At 40.3% G+C, this 17008-nt stretch overlaps 1 protein-coding gene across 2 annotated transcripts in view; it reads right to left on the bottom strand.

Moving 5' to 3' along the window:
- The window catches only part of IGSF10 (immunoglobulin superfamily member 10), a 49338-nt gene extending 34071 nt beyond the window's left edge, over positions 1-15267 (bottom strand). The window contains exons 1-5 of one of the 2 annotated variants that reach the window (XM_082394309.1): positions 7463-15267; positions 5986-7002; positions 5029-5223; positions 3521-3650; positions 280-670 (exon numbers count right to left, since the gene is read on the bottom strand). In XM_082394309.1, coding sequence (XP_082250435.1) covers positions 280-670; positions 3521-3650; positions 5029-5223; positions 5986-6149 — 880 coding nt within the window. In that variant the 5' untranslated portion in view covers positions 6150-7002; positions 7463-15267. Of the gene's footprint in view, positions 1-279; positions 671-3520; positions 3651-5028; positions 5224-5985; positions 7407-7462 lie in introns of those variants that run through there. The other variant, XM_082394310.1, reaches the window with a different exon arrangement.
- Between the last annotated feature and the right edge of the window lie 1741 nt (positions 15268-17008).

Genomic DNA, 17008 nt, shown 5'->3' with positions numbered 1-17008 from the left:
AAGGGCTTTTATGCCTTGTGGTAAGTAGGGAAGAGTAACACACAATACGTTCTTATTTCCCAATCTTGCTAAAAGCCAGGAGTGATGATTGGATAGTTGACCTGAATTAATGAAAGGTTATTCATTAATGAATTAAGAGAGTTCATTCTCATTGAATTTTTATTGAGCTTTCATTTTCTTTCCAGCTAAATTACCTTGGCACTCCCTACTTACTGATGAAACACCTCCAGGCAGATTTCTTCTACTGAATTAGGACAAAGAAAGAAACAGTCTAGGTACCTGGCTTCTCCCGTATCCAGTCAGACAACCATTTCAAATGACAATCACAGGTCCAGGGATTCCCATGAAGATAAAGGCTTTCCAGATCAGGCATATAGGTGACCATCTCTTGAGGGATGGAGCTCAGAAAGTTATCAGACAAGTATAGGTACTTAATGAAAGATGTTTTAAATATCCGGAGGTAGCACAAGGAGACAAATGTATCTGGATGAAGCTTAGTGAGCTGGTTGCCTTCCAACTGCACCAGTCGGAGAGAGGTGAGTCCATAAAAAACCTCTGGGTTTATAAACTCGATATTGTTGTGGTCCATATGCAACCGTGTCAAGCTCCTGAGACCATAGAAAGTGTCCTTCTGAAGTTTTCGAACTTTGTTATAGCTCATTTTTAAGACCTAAGAGTAAAAAGAACACACTTATTTTGTCAAAGGAATTATGACAAAAAGGAAAATCATATCCATAATACAACATACGTTGAGATTAATCCAATGCAGTGTGTGTACCTTGTTTGGATCCTAATTCAAACAAACCAGTTGCAAATCAAGTATGAGAACATCAGGGAAATTAGAATATTCATGAACAGTTTATGATATTGAGGAATTACTGCTATAATCTTAAGGTATAATAATGATATTATGGTTCATTTTAAAAGATTCCATAACTTTGACATATAAATTGAAGTACTTATAGATGAAACATTATGATATCTCAGATTTGTTTCAAAACAATGCAATGAAGTAGAAAAGTAGTGGGTGGAGACACAGGTGAAACAAGACCTGTTATGTGTTGATAACTACTGAAGCCGGGTGATGCTGCATTGGGGATCATTATATTATTCTATTTTTGTATATGGTATACTTTTTTAAAAAACGTATCATGGAAATTTTCAACCATATACAAAAGTATCTTGACATTTCAAGTAAACTTAAGATTTCTTGAACCTGAATTTTTCATAAGAAATATGATTTTATCTTTCACATTTAAAATGGCTTTGGACTTTCCTGGTGGCACAGTGGTTAAGAATCCGCCAGCCAATGCAGGGGACATGGGTTCGATTCCTGGTCCTGGAAGATCCCACATGCTGCGGAGCAACTAAGCCTGTGCACCACAACTACTGAGCCTGTGCTCTAGAGCCCGTGAGCCACCACTACTGAAGCCCGTGCACCTAGAGCCCATGCTCTGCAACAAGAGAAGCCACCGCAATGAGAAGCCTGTGCACCGCAAAGAAGAGTAGCCCCCACTAGCCGCAACTAGGGAAAGCCTGCGCGCAGCAACAAAGACCCAACGCAGCCAAAAATAAATAAATTAATTAATTAAATGGCTTTACTGAGATACAATTCACATGCCATAAAAATCCACCTTTTTATTTATTTTTTTTAAAGTTTTTTTTTTTTTGATTTGGACCATTTTTAAAGTCTTTATTGAATTTGTTACAATATTGCTTCTGTTTTTTGTCTTGGTTTTTTGGCCACGAGGCATGTGGGCTCTTAGCTCCCCGACCAGGGATCAAACCCGCACCACCCCCTGTATTGCAAGGTGAAGTCTTAACCACTGGACCACCAGGGAAGTCCCCCAAATCCATCTTTTTTAAACCGTACAATTCAGTGGCTTTTCGTATATTCACAAGGTTGTGCAACCATCTCCACTATCTAATTTTAGAACATTTTCATCACCCCAAAATAAAAACTGATACCCATTAGCAGTCATTCCCCGCCTCCTCCTAGCCCTAGAAAACCACTAATTTACTTTGTTTCTGTGGATTTGCCTATTGTCAACATTTTAAATAATGGACGATACAACATGTGGTCTTTTGGGTCTGGCTTTTTCCAATTAGCATAATATTTCCAAGACCCAACACTGTTGTAGCATGTATCAGTCCTTCATGCCTTCTTATTACTGAGTTATATTCCACTGTATACATGTAATATATTTTGTTTATCCATTTATGAGTCAGTGGACATTTGGGTGTATTTTACTTTTTAGCTATTATGAGTAATATGATTTTTAATTGATTTTGAATTGAAATTAAAATAGTTTTTCAATATTTCAATAGTGTGTGGGTATTCTCCAATTCCTTCTCCAGTTACCAACTGAACACGCTCCTTCTCCCAAAAAGAAAAGAAAAAGAAATGCTAGCAAAAACAATGATTTATCATCATATTTTCCTAATTTGACCTAATCTGTCATCTCTGTTGAGAATGCTTTTCTGGAATGCCAAGTTCCCTAATAAGCAAAGAAAATTGAAATTGACAACATGAACCAGCTTTGCCCCAAATATTATCAAACTCAACATTCATCAATATCTATGGAAAACCTGGTCAAGAAAACAAATATGTGTGAATTCCATGAAGGAAATGTATTCCATCTAATCCTCTGAAGATATATATTCCAAATAAAGCCTGATTAAGCCAAACCAACAGAATCACATATCTAGACTTAAATCTATGGTTTTACAGAGGCTTAGTGTGATGTGAAAAGGCTCACACTGCACACTGGCATTTTATCTTTTCTAAGGATAGAACTGACTATTTTATTGCACTGTATCTCTTCTATGAGGAGCTTTGGGAAACATTTTTTTTTTTCTAATTTAAAATCAGACGTGGTTGTACTTTTCCTGAACAGTAGTTTTATTTTTTAATTTACTGAAAAATTGAGTTAGCTTCTCAAAAGCCTCAAGTCCTACTTACAGCAGACATACTGATCTTTATGCCTGCAGTTCCCTGCATTCCCTTTGTTCTTGTTCCTAAGATTTCTTCTACCTTTTGCTTTCTTACCTACTGGGGTGGTAATTCTTACAATATTCGATGCATTCTTGGAAGTCCCCGTAACTTTAAAAAATTTTTTGAATAAGACAGTGCATAAGTAAAGTGAAACTTAAAAGTATATTGCTCTATAGAAAGCTAACTTCTATGTAAAGACAGAAATTATTTTTAGAAACTACATTCAATTCCCAGATGAACATGACTAGAAGTGGCCTTTTAGGATTAAATTTTAAAGGTTTAGTAATCCTTGGGCATTGATAATTTTTTTCTTTCTATGAGCCTGAGGTATGAGAAAATCAGAATTTTCTTATTATTCTAATTTCCACATACAGTTGCTCTGAAAAAGAAATCAGTTATTTGACATTTTCCCTTGATGTCTACATCTAATTTACAGAGTGTTGATTTGGGGGTTCTCTAGGAACAGGTAGCTTCTGGAGGCACATCTCACCTCATTAACCTGCCCCTTCCCCACATCAGTCTCACCTGCAAGGCCTGCAAGTCTGAGAAGGTCTTAGGAGGAATTGTGTGAATGCCATTGCTGTGTAGCATTAGTAACTCCAACTTGTTTAGGCCAGAAAAATCCGTTTCTGTCAATCTAACCAAACTGTTGTATCTGAAATAAAAGCATCATTCTAGGCATAAGCCAAGTCTGTCAACTAAAGTTCAAATGTCAAAGCAAAACCCAACAAACACACACATGGAACTGAATTTCACTCCCCGCCCCCTTTTTATTCCTTGTGCTCTAAGGAGATAATCCAATGCTTGAAATATTGTTGGAATTCATCAGATGCCACAGAAGGTCAGCCCCTCCAACCCAGCCCTTGCAGTCTCAGTTACAATCATCCTACTCAGATTCCTGGAAAATGCCATATCCCTTCTCATTTTCAAACCTTTGTACATATGCTGTTCCTGCAGGTTGGAATGCCTTTGACTCTAGCCCTCTCTATTTGTGAACACTGTTAAGACCCAGCCCATTCTCTAATAACATGGCCGCCTTGTTCCCCCAGGTGTAATTCATCATTATGAAGTAATGGTTAAGAAACCTGGGCTCTGAAGCCAAATGTTTTGGGTACAGTTATGAACTCAGGTACCTGGGAGTAGGGCTGACCCTGGGTTAAATCAGTAACCTTTCTGTGCCTCAGTTTCCTTGTCTATAAAATGCAAATAATAGAACCTACTTCAAACGGGTTATGAGGATTAAATGAATGCATACATGAAGAGTGCTTAGCTCAGTGCCAGGACACAATGTTAGCTATTATTATTAGTGATTGTTCCCAAGGCACTTCGTACGCTCTATTATAGTTCTTATTAAATTGTACTAATTATACAACTGTCTTCTCCCTTTAACTAGGGTTTCTAGAAATGAATAATATATCTTGTTCATCACTGTATCCCTGGTACCATCATTGTGTTTGGCCCATAGTAGGCGACCACTAATGTCAAATACATGATGTTGAGTCTGCTTGTATGTGCATTCACACACACAGTTTTTCATGAACTTTTATACAGTCGCCTTTTAGCAGATTTAATTTACGCATTTTAAAAGGCTTTTAAATAAGTCAGTTTCTATGGAAAAAAAAATCCAAGGGCCTTAGAAAACGATCTAGTTGAGTTTTCGTATATATCTTTTATGTATAAGAGGACGCTTCCAGTTGTCCTGTTACCTCTTATCATAACACTAATTCTTAACCAGAGCTATATTATTATCCAGCAAAAATGTAGCCAGAATGAAGCTTTTCTATAATCATGGGCCTCTCAGCCTACCATGAGTGACTATGGGTTCTAGAAGAACTTTCTCCTAGTAAAAGTTTACCAGAAAAAAATTTTTTATTGCCCCAGCAAGCTTAAGATCCTCATGTACTCATTTCAGAAGAGAAATATTGTTAAAAGAATTGTGCTTAATCTCCCAAAGTCACAAGTGTTTTGAGGACAGGTCACCAGTGTAATCAATCCCTCCTTGAGAAGGAAGCAAGACAAGGGCCCCTGCGCACCCTAGATTGATACGTTCCACGTTGTGCGGGAGGCTGTGTGGGATGGAGGTCAGGTATCGAAACGTGCAGTGCACCTCTGTAGGCACGTAACAGGCACAGCGGCGAGGACAGGCCCTGCCCCCGGGGAAGACCACCAGGCAGACTGCAGCCAAGGAGACCAGTAAGCTGGTGCTTCCCCTGCTTTTCACCTTCATCCTGAAAAAACATCATACCTCGGAGTTATAAATATGGTTTGAGCAAAGTTCCCATAGACCACACACAGTAACTGGTAATCTGGGAGACCTTCCTGAAAGGTCGTAAGGGGCCAATTTCACTCACAACTTTTATGGTAAAGCTTACTCTTTACAAAGCTGTAGTGTATGCTGGCCTCATTTGGATCCTTGTGATCAATCAGGATATTTATTGCTGTGAAATTCCTTTACAGCTTTTCACTTCTTAATGAAAAGCAGCAATCCCTATTACTTAGAGATTCATTAAAAAAGGAAAGTGGAAACCATAATGCAGATATTGTGACAACTGAAATACATAAGGCTTAGCTTCCTGTTTATGCTTTAGTTTTTTAGACTTTAAAAAACTGATTATAAAACTAATACATGTGCAACAGAAAATTTAGAAGCTGTAAATAAGTAGAAAAAAGAAAATAAAATTACTCATACTTCCCACCACCCAGATATAATTGATAACATTTTGCTGTACTCCTTCCAGCCTTTTACATATTGGGTTGTATGTTACTGCATATATATGATCAAATGAAATTTCATAACACATTTTTATCATTGAACATACAATGTTTGTTTTTTCATTTTATTAAACCTTCTTCAAAAACATTTTTAAGAGCCGTAATAATCCACTGAAAGGATGAATAAATCTCTTCCTAACATGTCCTCAAGTCCTTGCCAAAAAAGACACATTGTACATGTCACTGCCAAATGATGACCATAAGTAATAGTAACTGACCGGCTGAGCGGGCTTGAGCCTTGTACCTGCGGCGCAGTGGGCCACGCTGACCCCTCGCAGGCATTATGCTGTCTGCTTTTGCTCTGCTTAGAACATCCCTCTGCCTCTTTTCTTGGTCCCTTCTCATCCTCCTCCTCACGTCTGCCATGGGGGTGGGGGAGCATAACCAGGGAAGAAATATGCTCAGCTTGTTGGAAAAATGGTATCTGTTACCCACATGTGGGTCAAGCCCAAGGATCCAATCCTAGTTTTTGCCTGAAATTCAGAATATACAAAGATTGTAATAACATCTTTATTATGCTTCTCTAAGAAAAGTGACCTTCATAGAACGGTTTCTTTTAGATTCTACCAGCAACCATCCTTTAGCTATAAACCACATTTAAAATAACATGAATGCTGAATTGCTTGTATCTCCATATAGATAGAAAGATAATGGAATTATTAGAATATAGCCCAAATTAAAATTTACTATAGGATTAATCACATGACAAATTTTGTCATTGTAACCGTCTGGTTACAAACATTTTAAATAAATGTCGTATGATTGAAGACAGCATTTCCACTTTCTTATCATTAGGTAAGCAAAGAAAGGAACAATAGGATGAAGGTAGTTCTCTCATCCAGCTAGAAGAATAGAAGTTACGCGTATGCCCACTTGAGAGTTATTGAAAGGAGACTCAAAAGTCTAAAGGAACACGTGGATAGTGGATTCCCACAAACTTAAACCTGAAAATGTGTATGATGAAGTAGATAGAAATTGACAATACCTGAGCTCTTCTGTCCTGGTCCTAAATCCTCTCCTGACATAGGCAGAGACTGAAAATCTTCCCAAGAAATGGAAGATCGTATCCAAACCTGAGTAAGGAAAAGTTGTCTGCTCCAAAGTGGAGCCAGTGGCTTGGTCTTTCTGGCTTGCAGCTCAGGGGTATTACTCTGGAGAGAGACCTGGGGCACCCCCCAGCCGCAGCTCGATAACCGGAGCTCACGTGAATCAGCAGCGTGCCTTTATAACTGTTGCTACAGAAACAAAAAGCAAAGTGGAGGTTTTAAAATGTCCTTTCTCCTCCCTCAACGGTGTGCTTAAATTCCCCTTAAAGTTGTCATTTAAAGATATGTATTAATATCACTCCCTTTTGCCCCCAAGTCCCAGGAGCTTCTCCTCCCTTATCCTTTTTGGGCAAATCTGTCATAAGTGCCCACAATAAGGGCCTCCACCTACTGGTGAATCTTTGCTCAGAGTTTGTCTTTTGCTTGGCATCGGTCCCCGAAGAAGCGACTTTCTCCTTTTTGCTGTAATCCTCCTCCCTCTGGCGCGTGCTCCACCCCACCCGACCCTCACCCCTCCCACTCTGCTGGCCCTGCCCTGGCTCGGGCCCCAGGACTAGCTGCATTCCCACACCAAGCCCCGTCTCCGCTGCCCCTGGCCCGGGCATGGGTCCTGTCCCCTTCCCCGGGAAGGACGGCCAGAGCCGCTCACCTCTCTGCCCAGGTGACCAATGGGCTCCCGCCGCCGGCGTGTCCTGGGTTCAGCTGCCCGGGGCGCAGGGACCGCCCAGAGCTGAGGGAGGGAAGGCGAGGCGGGGCGACGCTGATTTATGTGTCTGGGGACTGCGCCGAGGCTCCATCGCACGCGGATTGTAAACGACCACCAGACTCCTCTTTATTTTTCAGAACGCGCGGATGTCTACTCGCCTTCTGTCTTCTTTCCTCCTCTTTCTCTAATTCCCTGGATTTCTCAGGCGCGTTCTGGCTGGTGGGCAGGTCAATTTCAGCCGCGGCGGGACCTGAAGCCCACGTTTACCTCCTGCACCTGTTGACAGGTGGTGGGTAAATCTTTCGGTTTAAGGACTTGCTTGAATCACCACGAGTTGTTCTCAATTCTGAGGTTCATCAAAGTTCTGTCTGAAGGCTGAGAGGTAGCCATGATAACCTATGATACCTGCAGTTTGAATTTTCTGTTTGACCCAACTGGAGAAATCTCTCCTGTGAGCGGGATTACCAGGGCGCTGGGTTTAAATACTTTTTTTTCTTTTCTCTCTTTTTTTTTTCTGTTTGAGTTGCGTCCCCCTCTCTCATCTCCACCCCCGCCATCCATGAAGATAGCCTCCAGAATCGCCCCTAGCAACTCAGACCTCATTTAATAGTGCCTGTATTGGAGACAGGGCTCCCAATATCTTGACTCATAAACGCTTAGTATAACTAAAATGACCCTTTTCACTTTAGTTACACTGCATTTAAACTTTTGATGAAAATTTGAAATGAACGTTTTTGAGCAGTGATTCTCAGGGTGTGGTTCTGGGATCAGCAACGTCAGCGTTATCCTGGACCTTGTTAAAAAAAACACAAATTCTCAGGCTCCATCCCAGACCCACAGAATCAGCAACTTCAGGGATGAGGCCTGGCGTCTGTGTGTAAACAAGCCTTCCAGATGATTCCCATGCAGCAAAATTTGAGGACTGCTGGTTTAAGGAAATAACTTCTTATAATGACAATGGGGTTTACCCTGTGGCAATACTATTATAAGCATTTTACAAATATTGACTCATTTAAACCTCACCCAAAACACCAAAAAACCTAAAAGGAAAATGTTTGTGTCATTTTCATTTTACAGGTTAGGCACAGAAAGGTGAGTGACTCCCCACAGGTCATTGCCAGCTTGTAAGCAGAGAAGCCGAAGTTGATTCAAACCCAGGCAGCCTGGCTCTCCAGCCTGAATGTTTAGCCACAAAGCTGCAGCTGCCTCACTTAGCCAAACATCGGGAATGTCCCATATCCAGTAGCTAAACATTCAAGTGATTTATAGTTAGTAATAAGTGAGTCAGTGACCGTGGTCGAATTCTAGAATCAGGGACTCAAGAGTAACTCTAGATGTATGTGTGATGTGAACATGGTCTTTAGTTCTGCACAGCCGACATGGTTCTTTACGTTAAAAATTCACAGGTGATCTCTAGACTTAGAAGCTTGCTTGGGAAATACGGCATATTTGTGGATTCTTCGCATCCACAGTTTTTCTTCCAAAGCTCCTTGGTGACCAACCTCATTGCTTCATACTCTTTTGTCAATTTCTAACCAAGATCTGGACTCCCAGACCCTTGCTAGGATGAATCACAGAAAGATGACTGTAGCATGTTATGCTCCTTTTTTTTTCCCAGGATGGTTACATGGGGTCATTTTTTTTTGCTGTCAGTTTCAAAAAGAACTCCTGTTAGGAATGTTTGCTTGTTTTAAGGGTTTTAATGAGAGATATTTCTAGAACTGCTTTGTGTCAGAGTTCTCCCTGTATTTTCTACTTTTTATTTAATCTGCCAGAATTATTAGAAACTTGAAAGGCATGTTGGGACTAATTCTAGTTCAACTTGCCCTATTTAATAATAAAAATAGGAATAATAATCATTGCTATTGTAGTCAGGGCATATATGTGCCAGAAGCTTTATATGTGTTGCTTAATTCTCAGACATATTCTTATGAGGTAGGCATTAAAATTATACCCATTTTCAGGTGATACTCTGAAATAATTAAGAGCCAGAATACAATACTGAATTAATTTTAAACCTCTAAGGCCCCTGTTCTTAAGCCCTACCTTTCCCAGCCTCCTCCACTTCTGTTTACATTTACACTGTTGTAAAATTTGGAGGCTCCACAGCATATCAAGGGTTAAAGTCTGACCAGTCTCCTTTCTAACCATACTTAATAATGCAATTTGTTTCTATAGATTCTTACGGTGTACAAATCACTTTCATGTTTGAATATGGCTTCATTTAATGTTTCCAAGAAATAAGTAAAACTCAATGATAATAACTCTATTTTATAGAAGAAGAAGCTGAGGTTGACTATGTGTATGAATTACCAGACTCACATCTGGAGTTAACCTGAACTCCTAACCCTGTGCATCCTGGATTATAAACTGTGTTTCACCTACGCCTTCAGGATGGTTTGCCATTTGAATTACCTCTCACTATAGTTTAATCTAATATTTTTCTTTAAATCACTCCTCCCTTCTTTTTTCTAAGTCTTTCCCTAAACAATAATATCAGTAAATTCACAGGTTTGATATTTTTTTCTAGTAAACATGACAATAAATATACATCTTTTTTTACCCTTTACATCACCCCCTGGGAATTTACATCTCCCCCATCTCTGTCATTGACATGGCTCGTTACCCTTTTTGGTATTTACGTACCTCTTACTCCTCATCCTTAACATATCAACTGTGCCACTTTTCATTTCACCCCTAAGTCAGGGCAACTAACACCGACAAATCCAGTCTAAGATTTTACATCCTATATCACCTGACAATCATAACAACTCAGGTTTTGTTGTTGTTGTTGCTGTTTTTTGGCCACTCCCTGTGGCTCTCGGGATCTCAGTTCCCCGACCAGGGATTGAACCCCAGGCCATGGCAGTGAAAGTCTGGAATCCTAACCATTAGGCCACCAGCGAACTCCTGAGCTCATGTATTTTGAAACTCACTCATATGCATATCAACGATAAACAAATGCTAGAATTGTTACATATCTATTAATCAGGACCGATCATTACTAGCTCCCAGCCCCACAATTTTCTTATTAATTGATCAACTAACCAAACAATCAAGTCACCTGCTTAGTGAATACAACAGCAGTGAAGTAGACCTAAAATCCTGGCCACCTTTTTTTTGTTTTTGAAGTTACAGCCTACTGGTGCAAGTGATAAGTGCCATGAAGAGAAATAGTGCAGAAAAAGGATATCAAAATCAGTCAGTATCAGCCCTGATCCAATACAATTGCATCTCAGCCAACGGAAGTCAAGCTGCAGACCCTAAGGCACTTATTTTTCAATGAACAATTAATATTCCACACTCTTAACCCTTTAGTCATTCAGAATGCTATGTATAGGTACAATTTTGAAAGATTTAAAGACATTTTGAAGCCGATGCATAGTTCTCTTATGAGTTCGTAGGCTCCAGATTATAGGAAATAGACAAACTACTTAGGAGGCAATTGTAATAGTACAGCCTCAAAATGACAAACTAAGTTAGTGGTTTTGAGAGTAAAGAAAGATGTTAGGTAGACGAGGCATGTAGGAACCAGAATTGTTAAGAATGTATTTGGGGAATAAGGGGGGAATAAAGGAGAAATAAAAGAGAAATGATGGATGAGTCTTAACATTTTTCATCAATGACTTCCAAGGATCCTGGGAAAAATAGGGCTGAAGCAGATAAAAGTGAGAACCCCACATAGATGCAGACCTGAGAAAAGATCAAGGCAGAAGAAGCGCTATAATAACCAAGTATCCACAGCTGTCAAGAATTTAAGAGATTTCTAGAGGGTACCCTTGCTGACTGTAACATTGTACACTGGTCCCTGTAAACGCTACATGTTGCTTTTCTAACAGGTACTGTATCAAAGGCCATCATTGGTGGATATTTACAGAATTCATCATGATTTCTTAAGCATGGGCAGGAGATACATCTAAGGATTCTCAGATCTATGAGATGGAATCTCAGAGGTTGTCCAAAGGTGAATGTCCTATGTGTGAAAAGGGGATGGTACAATGTGGTAGTAGTACAATGTTGGTAGAATTTCATGAGCATTTTCTAAGAGCAAACAGAGTGTGAGCTAGTACATAGGGAAAACTCAAGGGCACTATGGTCAACCACACTAACAACCCTAGAAGTTGATTTTCGAGGAGGAACCACTTCGAGGTGGTTTCTGAGGTCAGCCACTGGGAAGAGTGAGGAATCCAAAACTATAATTATGGGTAGATCATACACAATGTCTAGTTAAGCCGTCGGCCACTGTATGAAGCTTTCCATATCACTGAGGTATTCTGAGGTACTGAGTTTTGGAGTAGGGATACTTTTGTTGTCTTGACACACATGGTAGGAATTTTGGAAGGGGTGAGTTCTAGAGAATCACATCCTTGTCAGATGATGCCTTGAAAAATTATTTTTTTAAGCCAACAAATACACTACTTACATTCTTGGTTTTTTTCTTTAAATAGAACTTTATTGGAGTATAATTGCTTCACAATACTGTGTTAGTTTCTGTTGGACACCAAAGTGAATCAGCCATATGCATACATATGTCCCCATATCCCCTCCCTCTTGAGTCTCCCTCGCACCCTCCCTATCCCACCCCTCTAGGTCATCACAAAGCACCGAGCTGATCTCCCTGTGCTATGCTGCTGCTTTCCACTAGTCATTTTACATTCGGTAGTGTATATATGTCGATGCTACTCTCACTTCACCCCAGCTTCCCCCTCCCACCCTGTGTCCTCAAGTCCATTCTCTATGTGTACATCTTAATTGCTGCCCTGCAACTAGGTTCATCAGTACCATTTTTTTTTTTAGATTCCATATATATGTGTTAGCATACGGTATTTGTTTTTCTCTTTCTGACTTACTTCACTCTGTATGACAGACTCTAGGTCCATCTACCTCACTCCAAGTAACTCAGTTCCGTTTCTTTTTATGGCTGAGTAATATTCCATTGTATATGTGTGCCACATCTTCTCTATCCATTCATCTGTCAATGGACATTTAGGTTGGTTCCATGTCCTGGTTATTTTGTAAATTACACTACTTACATTCTTATCTCTCCCTTCTACAGTTCTCTTAGCTCAGTTTGAGTCTTTGACTTAATTCTATGTTTTATTAGAAACTTGCCCTTTCTTCACAGATAACAAATGCAATATTTTCCAGATCCAGTCTCTCTGATGATAGGGAAAAGTAATAAAGCCATATGCGTGTATATACACACACACACACACACACACTCACACACATACACGGCTGCATTTTCAAGTACTTTACAGCATTAAACATAGATAGGATAAGTGGAGTTTCTTAGCGGTGCAGTGTCTTAGAATTTTAGGATTTGTTTTACATACATCATAATCACAAAAAAAATAGAAGTTTTCCTTTCTATTCTTCATTGTTAGTTTAAGTCACTGAACATAGTTGTAAAATATATTAGACATTCTCTTGGAATAAGCTACAGACATGTTAGGACATTATGAAAGAACAAAGATTTATGTGGAAAGATTCAATAAAGATTCCAAAGACCACAATCATCACAGAGAAATTACTCTGTTTTTTCACTTCTCCCAATAGAGGTTTTAATTAACACACTCTGAGAACAGCCATGGAACAATGCAGAGGAAAGTCTATGGTTTTAGAGCAGGGTCAGAAAACTTTTTCTGCAAAGGGCAAGTAGTGAATATGTTAGGTTTTATGGGTTATAGGATTTCTATCACAAGTACTCAATCCTGTCATTGTAGTGAAAGCAACCATAGACAATATATAAATGAATGAGCATGGCTGTGTTCCAATAAAATTTTATTTATAACCACTGAAATTTAAATTTCATATAATTTTAATATATAATAATATATCAAAATATTATTATTATTTTGATTTTGTTTCGATCATTTACAAATATAAAAAAAAAATTCCTAACTTACACACCTTTCAGAAAAAGGCAGTGGACTGGATCTGACCATAGTTTGCCTACTTCTGCTTTAGAGCTAAGCATTCCCACTGGGTCCTTTGTGGTGGAGACGTGATCTGAACACCGGCATTCAGTGTCACATGTGATCTAACATATCAGATACAAAAGGGAAGAGTTTGAGGGTTTTCTTTCACTTCAAAGTCTAGGATTGAACGGCCAAACATGCTTTAAGAGATTTATCTTCAGCAGTCAAAAGTCACTTTCTGGAAGGATCATAACGGTTTTGTAATTTGGAGTTTCTTCATGCAATATTCTGTGATAATCTTGCCAGAATACAGCAGTGACGTATGCCAGCATTGTCAAGATTCTGACATAGTGCTTAAATGAGGCCAAACTAAACAAATAATTTAAAACTCTGCAGTTCACAAGTAAATGCCCCTTTTCTTCTTGGAATTCCATATTTAGGAAAGGAAGAATTTACTTCTGACCATTATAAGAAGACTTAATCAAATTCCAATGCTCCATAAGAATAAACCATTTTGCATTTGAAAAGAAAGACAAATCCTAAAAAATACAAGGACAGCCAAGGCCCGTCCTTAGGGACTTAAAAAGAGTGTGATATGGGAGGAAAAGTTTAAGTGATAGAATGAAGTCATGGAGTCAGCTTTGGATGAGATAAAATAAAGCCCTTTCATATTAAATTAAATTGATATACACTCAGGAAACATTAGCCTAAACCAAAAATATCAAGGGAAAGACTAATCAAATACTCAAAAAGAGGTATTTAATTTGCTATAATCTCCTAACACCTGAGCTCTCAGGCAAATACTCTACAATTTAATAGGTCTTATTTTTGTGCTAAATCTGATTTAAGTTAGTAAAGTCATGTCTGCAAATATAGAGCAGCAAGACTTCTCCACATCACATAGTCCAGATCAAAGAAGTCCTAGTGGCAGCGGTTCTAAGAGTTGAAAGAGCTGGAGTTGAAAGAGTTCACATAGATGAACTTTTCTTTTCCTATATAAAAATTAAAGACAATGCTGGAAGCAAAGTAGGATGTTGGTCATTCATCAGCTGGGATAGATTCACCGCAAGTCTTGATGAGGAAAATAGCTAGAAACTGCGTGACTCCTGCATATATTTAAACCAGTTGTTCTTTCTGGTTAATGTGAAAACAAAGTTTAAATGTCTTAATTAATTTTATTTTCTACTCTTTTATAGTTTTAGCCCTGTCCCTCAAAGGAATATAACTGAGTAGTCTACTTACTACTCACTATTTAAAGCTAAATTCTCCACTTAATAGATATAATATAGTATAAGAAACTCCTGGCTAATTTTATGGACATGTACACAGAACAGTTCACCAGTTAGCACACTGTTTACACATGTCCTCTGCTAAAGTAAAAGCACAGAACAGACCTTTCCTTGTTAGGACCAAGAGTTTTTACTGGGATCGGAGAACTCTAAATATATAACTTGTAAATATGTCACTTTCTAACAATGTCAGGGGGACTTCCCTGGTGGCACAGTGGTTAAGAATCTGCCTGCCAATGCAGGGGACACTGGTTCGAGCCCTGGTCCGGGAAGATCCCACATGCCACAGAGCAACTAGGCCCGTGCACCACAACTACTGAGCCTGCACTCTAGAGCCCGTGAGCCACAACTACTGAGTCCGTGTGCCACAACTACTGAAGCCTGTGTGCCTAGAGCCCGTGCTCCACAACAAGAGAAGCCACCACAATGAGAAGGCCGTGCACTGCAACAAAGAGTAGCCCCCGCTTGCCACAACTAGAGAAAAACCCACGCGCAGCAACGAAGACCCAACGCAGCCAAAAATAAAATAAAGAAAATAAATAAATTACAAAAAAATTGTTTTTAATTTAACAATGTCAGGTAATACAGAAAACACATCTATGGAGTGACTTCAGAGTTTGGAAAGAGGTCCATTTACCTATAAATTATTATATGGGGGCTTCCCTGGTGGCACAGTGGTTGAGAGTCTGCCTGCCAATGCAGGTGACACAGGTTCGAGCCCTGGTCTGGGAAGATCCCACGTGCTGCGGAGCAACTGGGCCTGTGAGCCACAACTACTGAGCCTGTGCGTCTGGAGCCTGTGCTCCGCAACAAGAGAGGCTGCGATAGTGAGAGGCCCGCGCACCGTGATGAAGAGTGGTCCCCACTTGCCGCAACTAGAGAAAGCCCTCACACAGAAACGAAGACCCAACACAGCCAAAAAATTAATTAATTAATTAATTTAAAAAAATTATTATATGGAATGTAATTTGAATCCTCCTCTTCAATGCCATCATTACCTGCATCAGCGATGCACCATGCACCATGCACTCTACAGAAAGAGTTACATCATGAAGAAGCACAGTCTTTGCTTTGAGGAGTTAATAATGTAATGAAGAGAACAAGATAAATGGTCAATCATCACCTTTATCACAGTTACCTATAGAGGAGTACACACATAAATGGCCATGTGTGAAGGTGGCCATATGTTTATTGTTGCTTTGGTTTTTAAAAATAATACCTGTTCAGGGAAATAGCCAAGATGGTAGAGTAGGAAGACCCTGAGCTCACCTCCTTCCATAGGCACAGCAAAATTACAACTATTTACAGAGCAATTACTGATGAGAAAGACCTAAACACTAGCAGAAAAGATCTTCTACAATTAAAGATGTAAAGAAGAAACAATAACAAGATGGGTAGGAAGACTGCAGAGATGCAGTATAGTCAAAACTCATACCTCCAGGTGGGTGGACCCACAAATGGGAGGATAATTATAATTGCAGAGGTTCTCCTCAAGGAATGAGGGGTCCAAACCCCACACTGGTCTCCCCACTTTGGGGTTTCCTGCACTGGGAAGATGAGCACCAGAACATCTGGCTTTGAAGGCCAGCAGGGCTTATTTTTGGGAGAGCCAGAGGGCTGTAGGAAACAGAAACTCCACTCTTAAAGGGCACACACAAAATCTCACTCACTCTGAAACCCAGGGAAGAAGCAACAGTTTGAAAGAAGCCTGGGTTAGACCCATTTGCTGATCTTGGAGAGTCTCCCAGAGAGGCAGGAGGCAACTGGAGCTCACTTTGGTGGATATAGATGCTGACAGCAGCCATTGTGAGGAGCTCATTCTACCATGAAGGCAATGGTGCTTGCAAGTGCCATTTTGAAGTTTTCCCTCGAGCTTATTAGCACCGGGACCTGACCCCACCCGGTGTCAGAACAAGTACTTGGATGCCTAAGGTCAGCAGCTAGCTGGGCAGGGACACAGCCCCACCCACCAGCAGGCCAGCTACACTAGGACTCCCTGAGCCCCTAGATGCCACCAGGATGTGACCCATCTACAGAGGGCCCAGGACCCAGCCTTGCCCAACAATGCACCAGCACTGGCCCCAGGACCACCTGGGCCCTGCCCCCACCCAACAGTGGGCAAACATCAGCTCTGGAACACCTTGGGCCTCAGCCATTGCCTGAGGATCTGACCCCACCCACCAGCAGGCTGACACCGGCTTCAGGATACCCTAGGCCTGCTCACCAGCAGGCCAAACCAGCTACAGGACCCCCAGGGCCCTGTAGCCAGAGACCACAAG

This window comes from Balaenoptera borealis (assembly GCF_965194805.1).
Source record: "Balaenoptera borealis genome assembly, chromosome: 5".
Lineage (NCBI taxonomy): Eukaryota > Metazoa > Chordata > Mammalia > Artiodactyla > Balaenopteridae > Balaenoptera > Balaenoptera borealis.
Note: the sequence above shows the minus strand (reverse complement) of the source record. Positions and strands in the feature narration are given on the sequence as shown.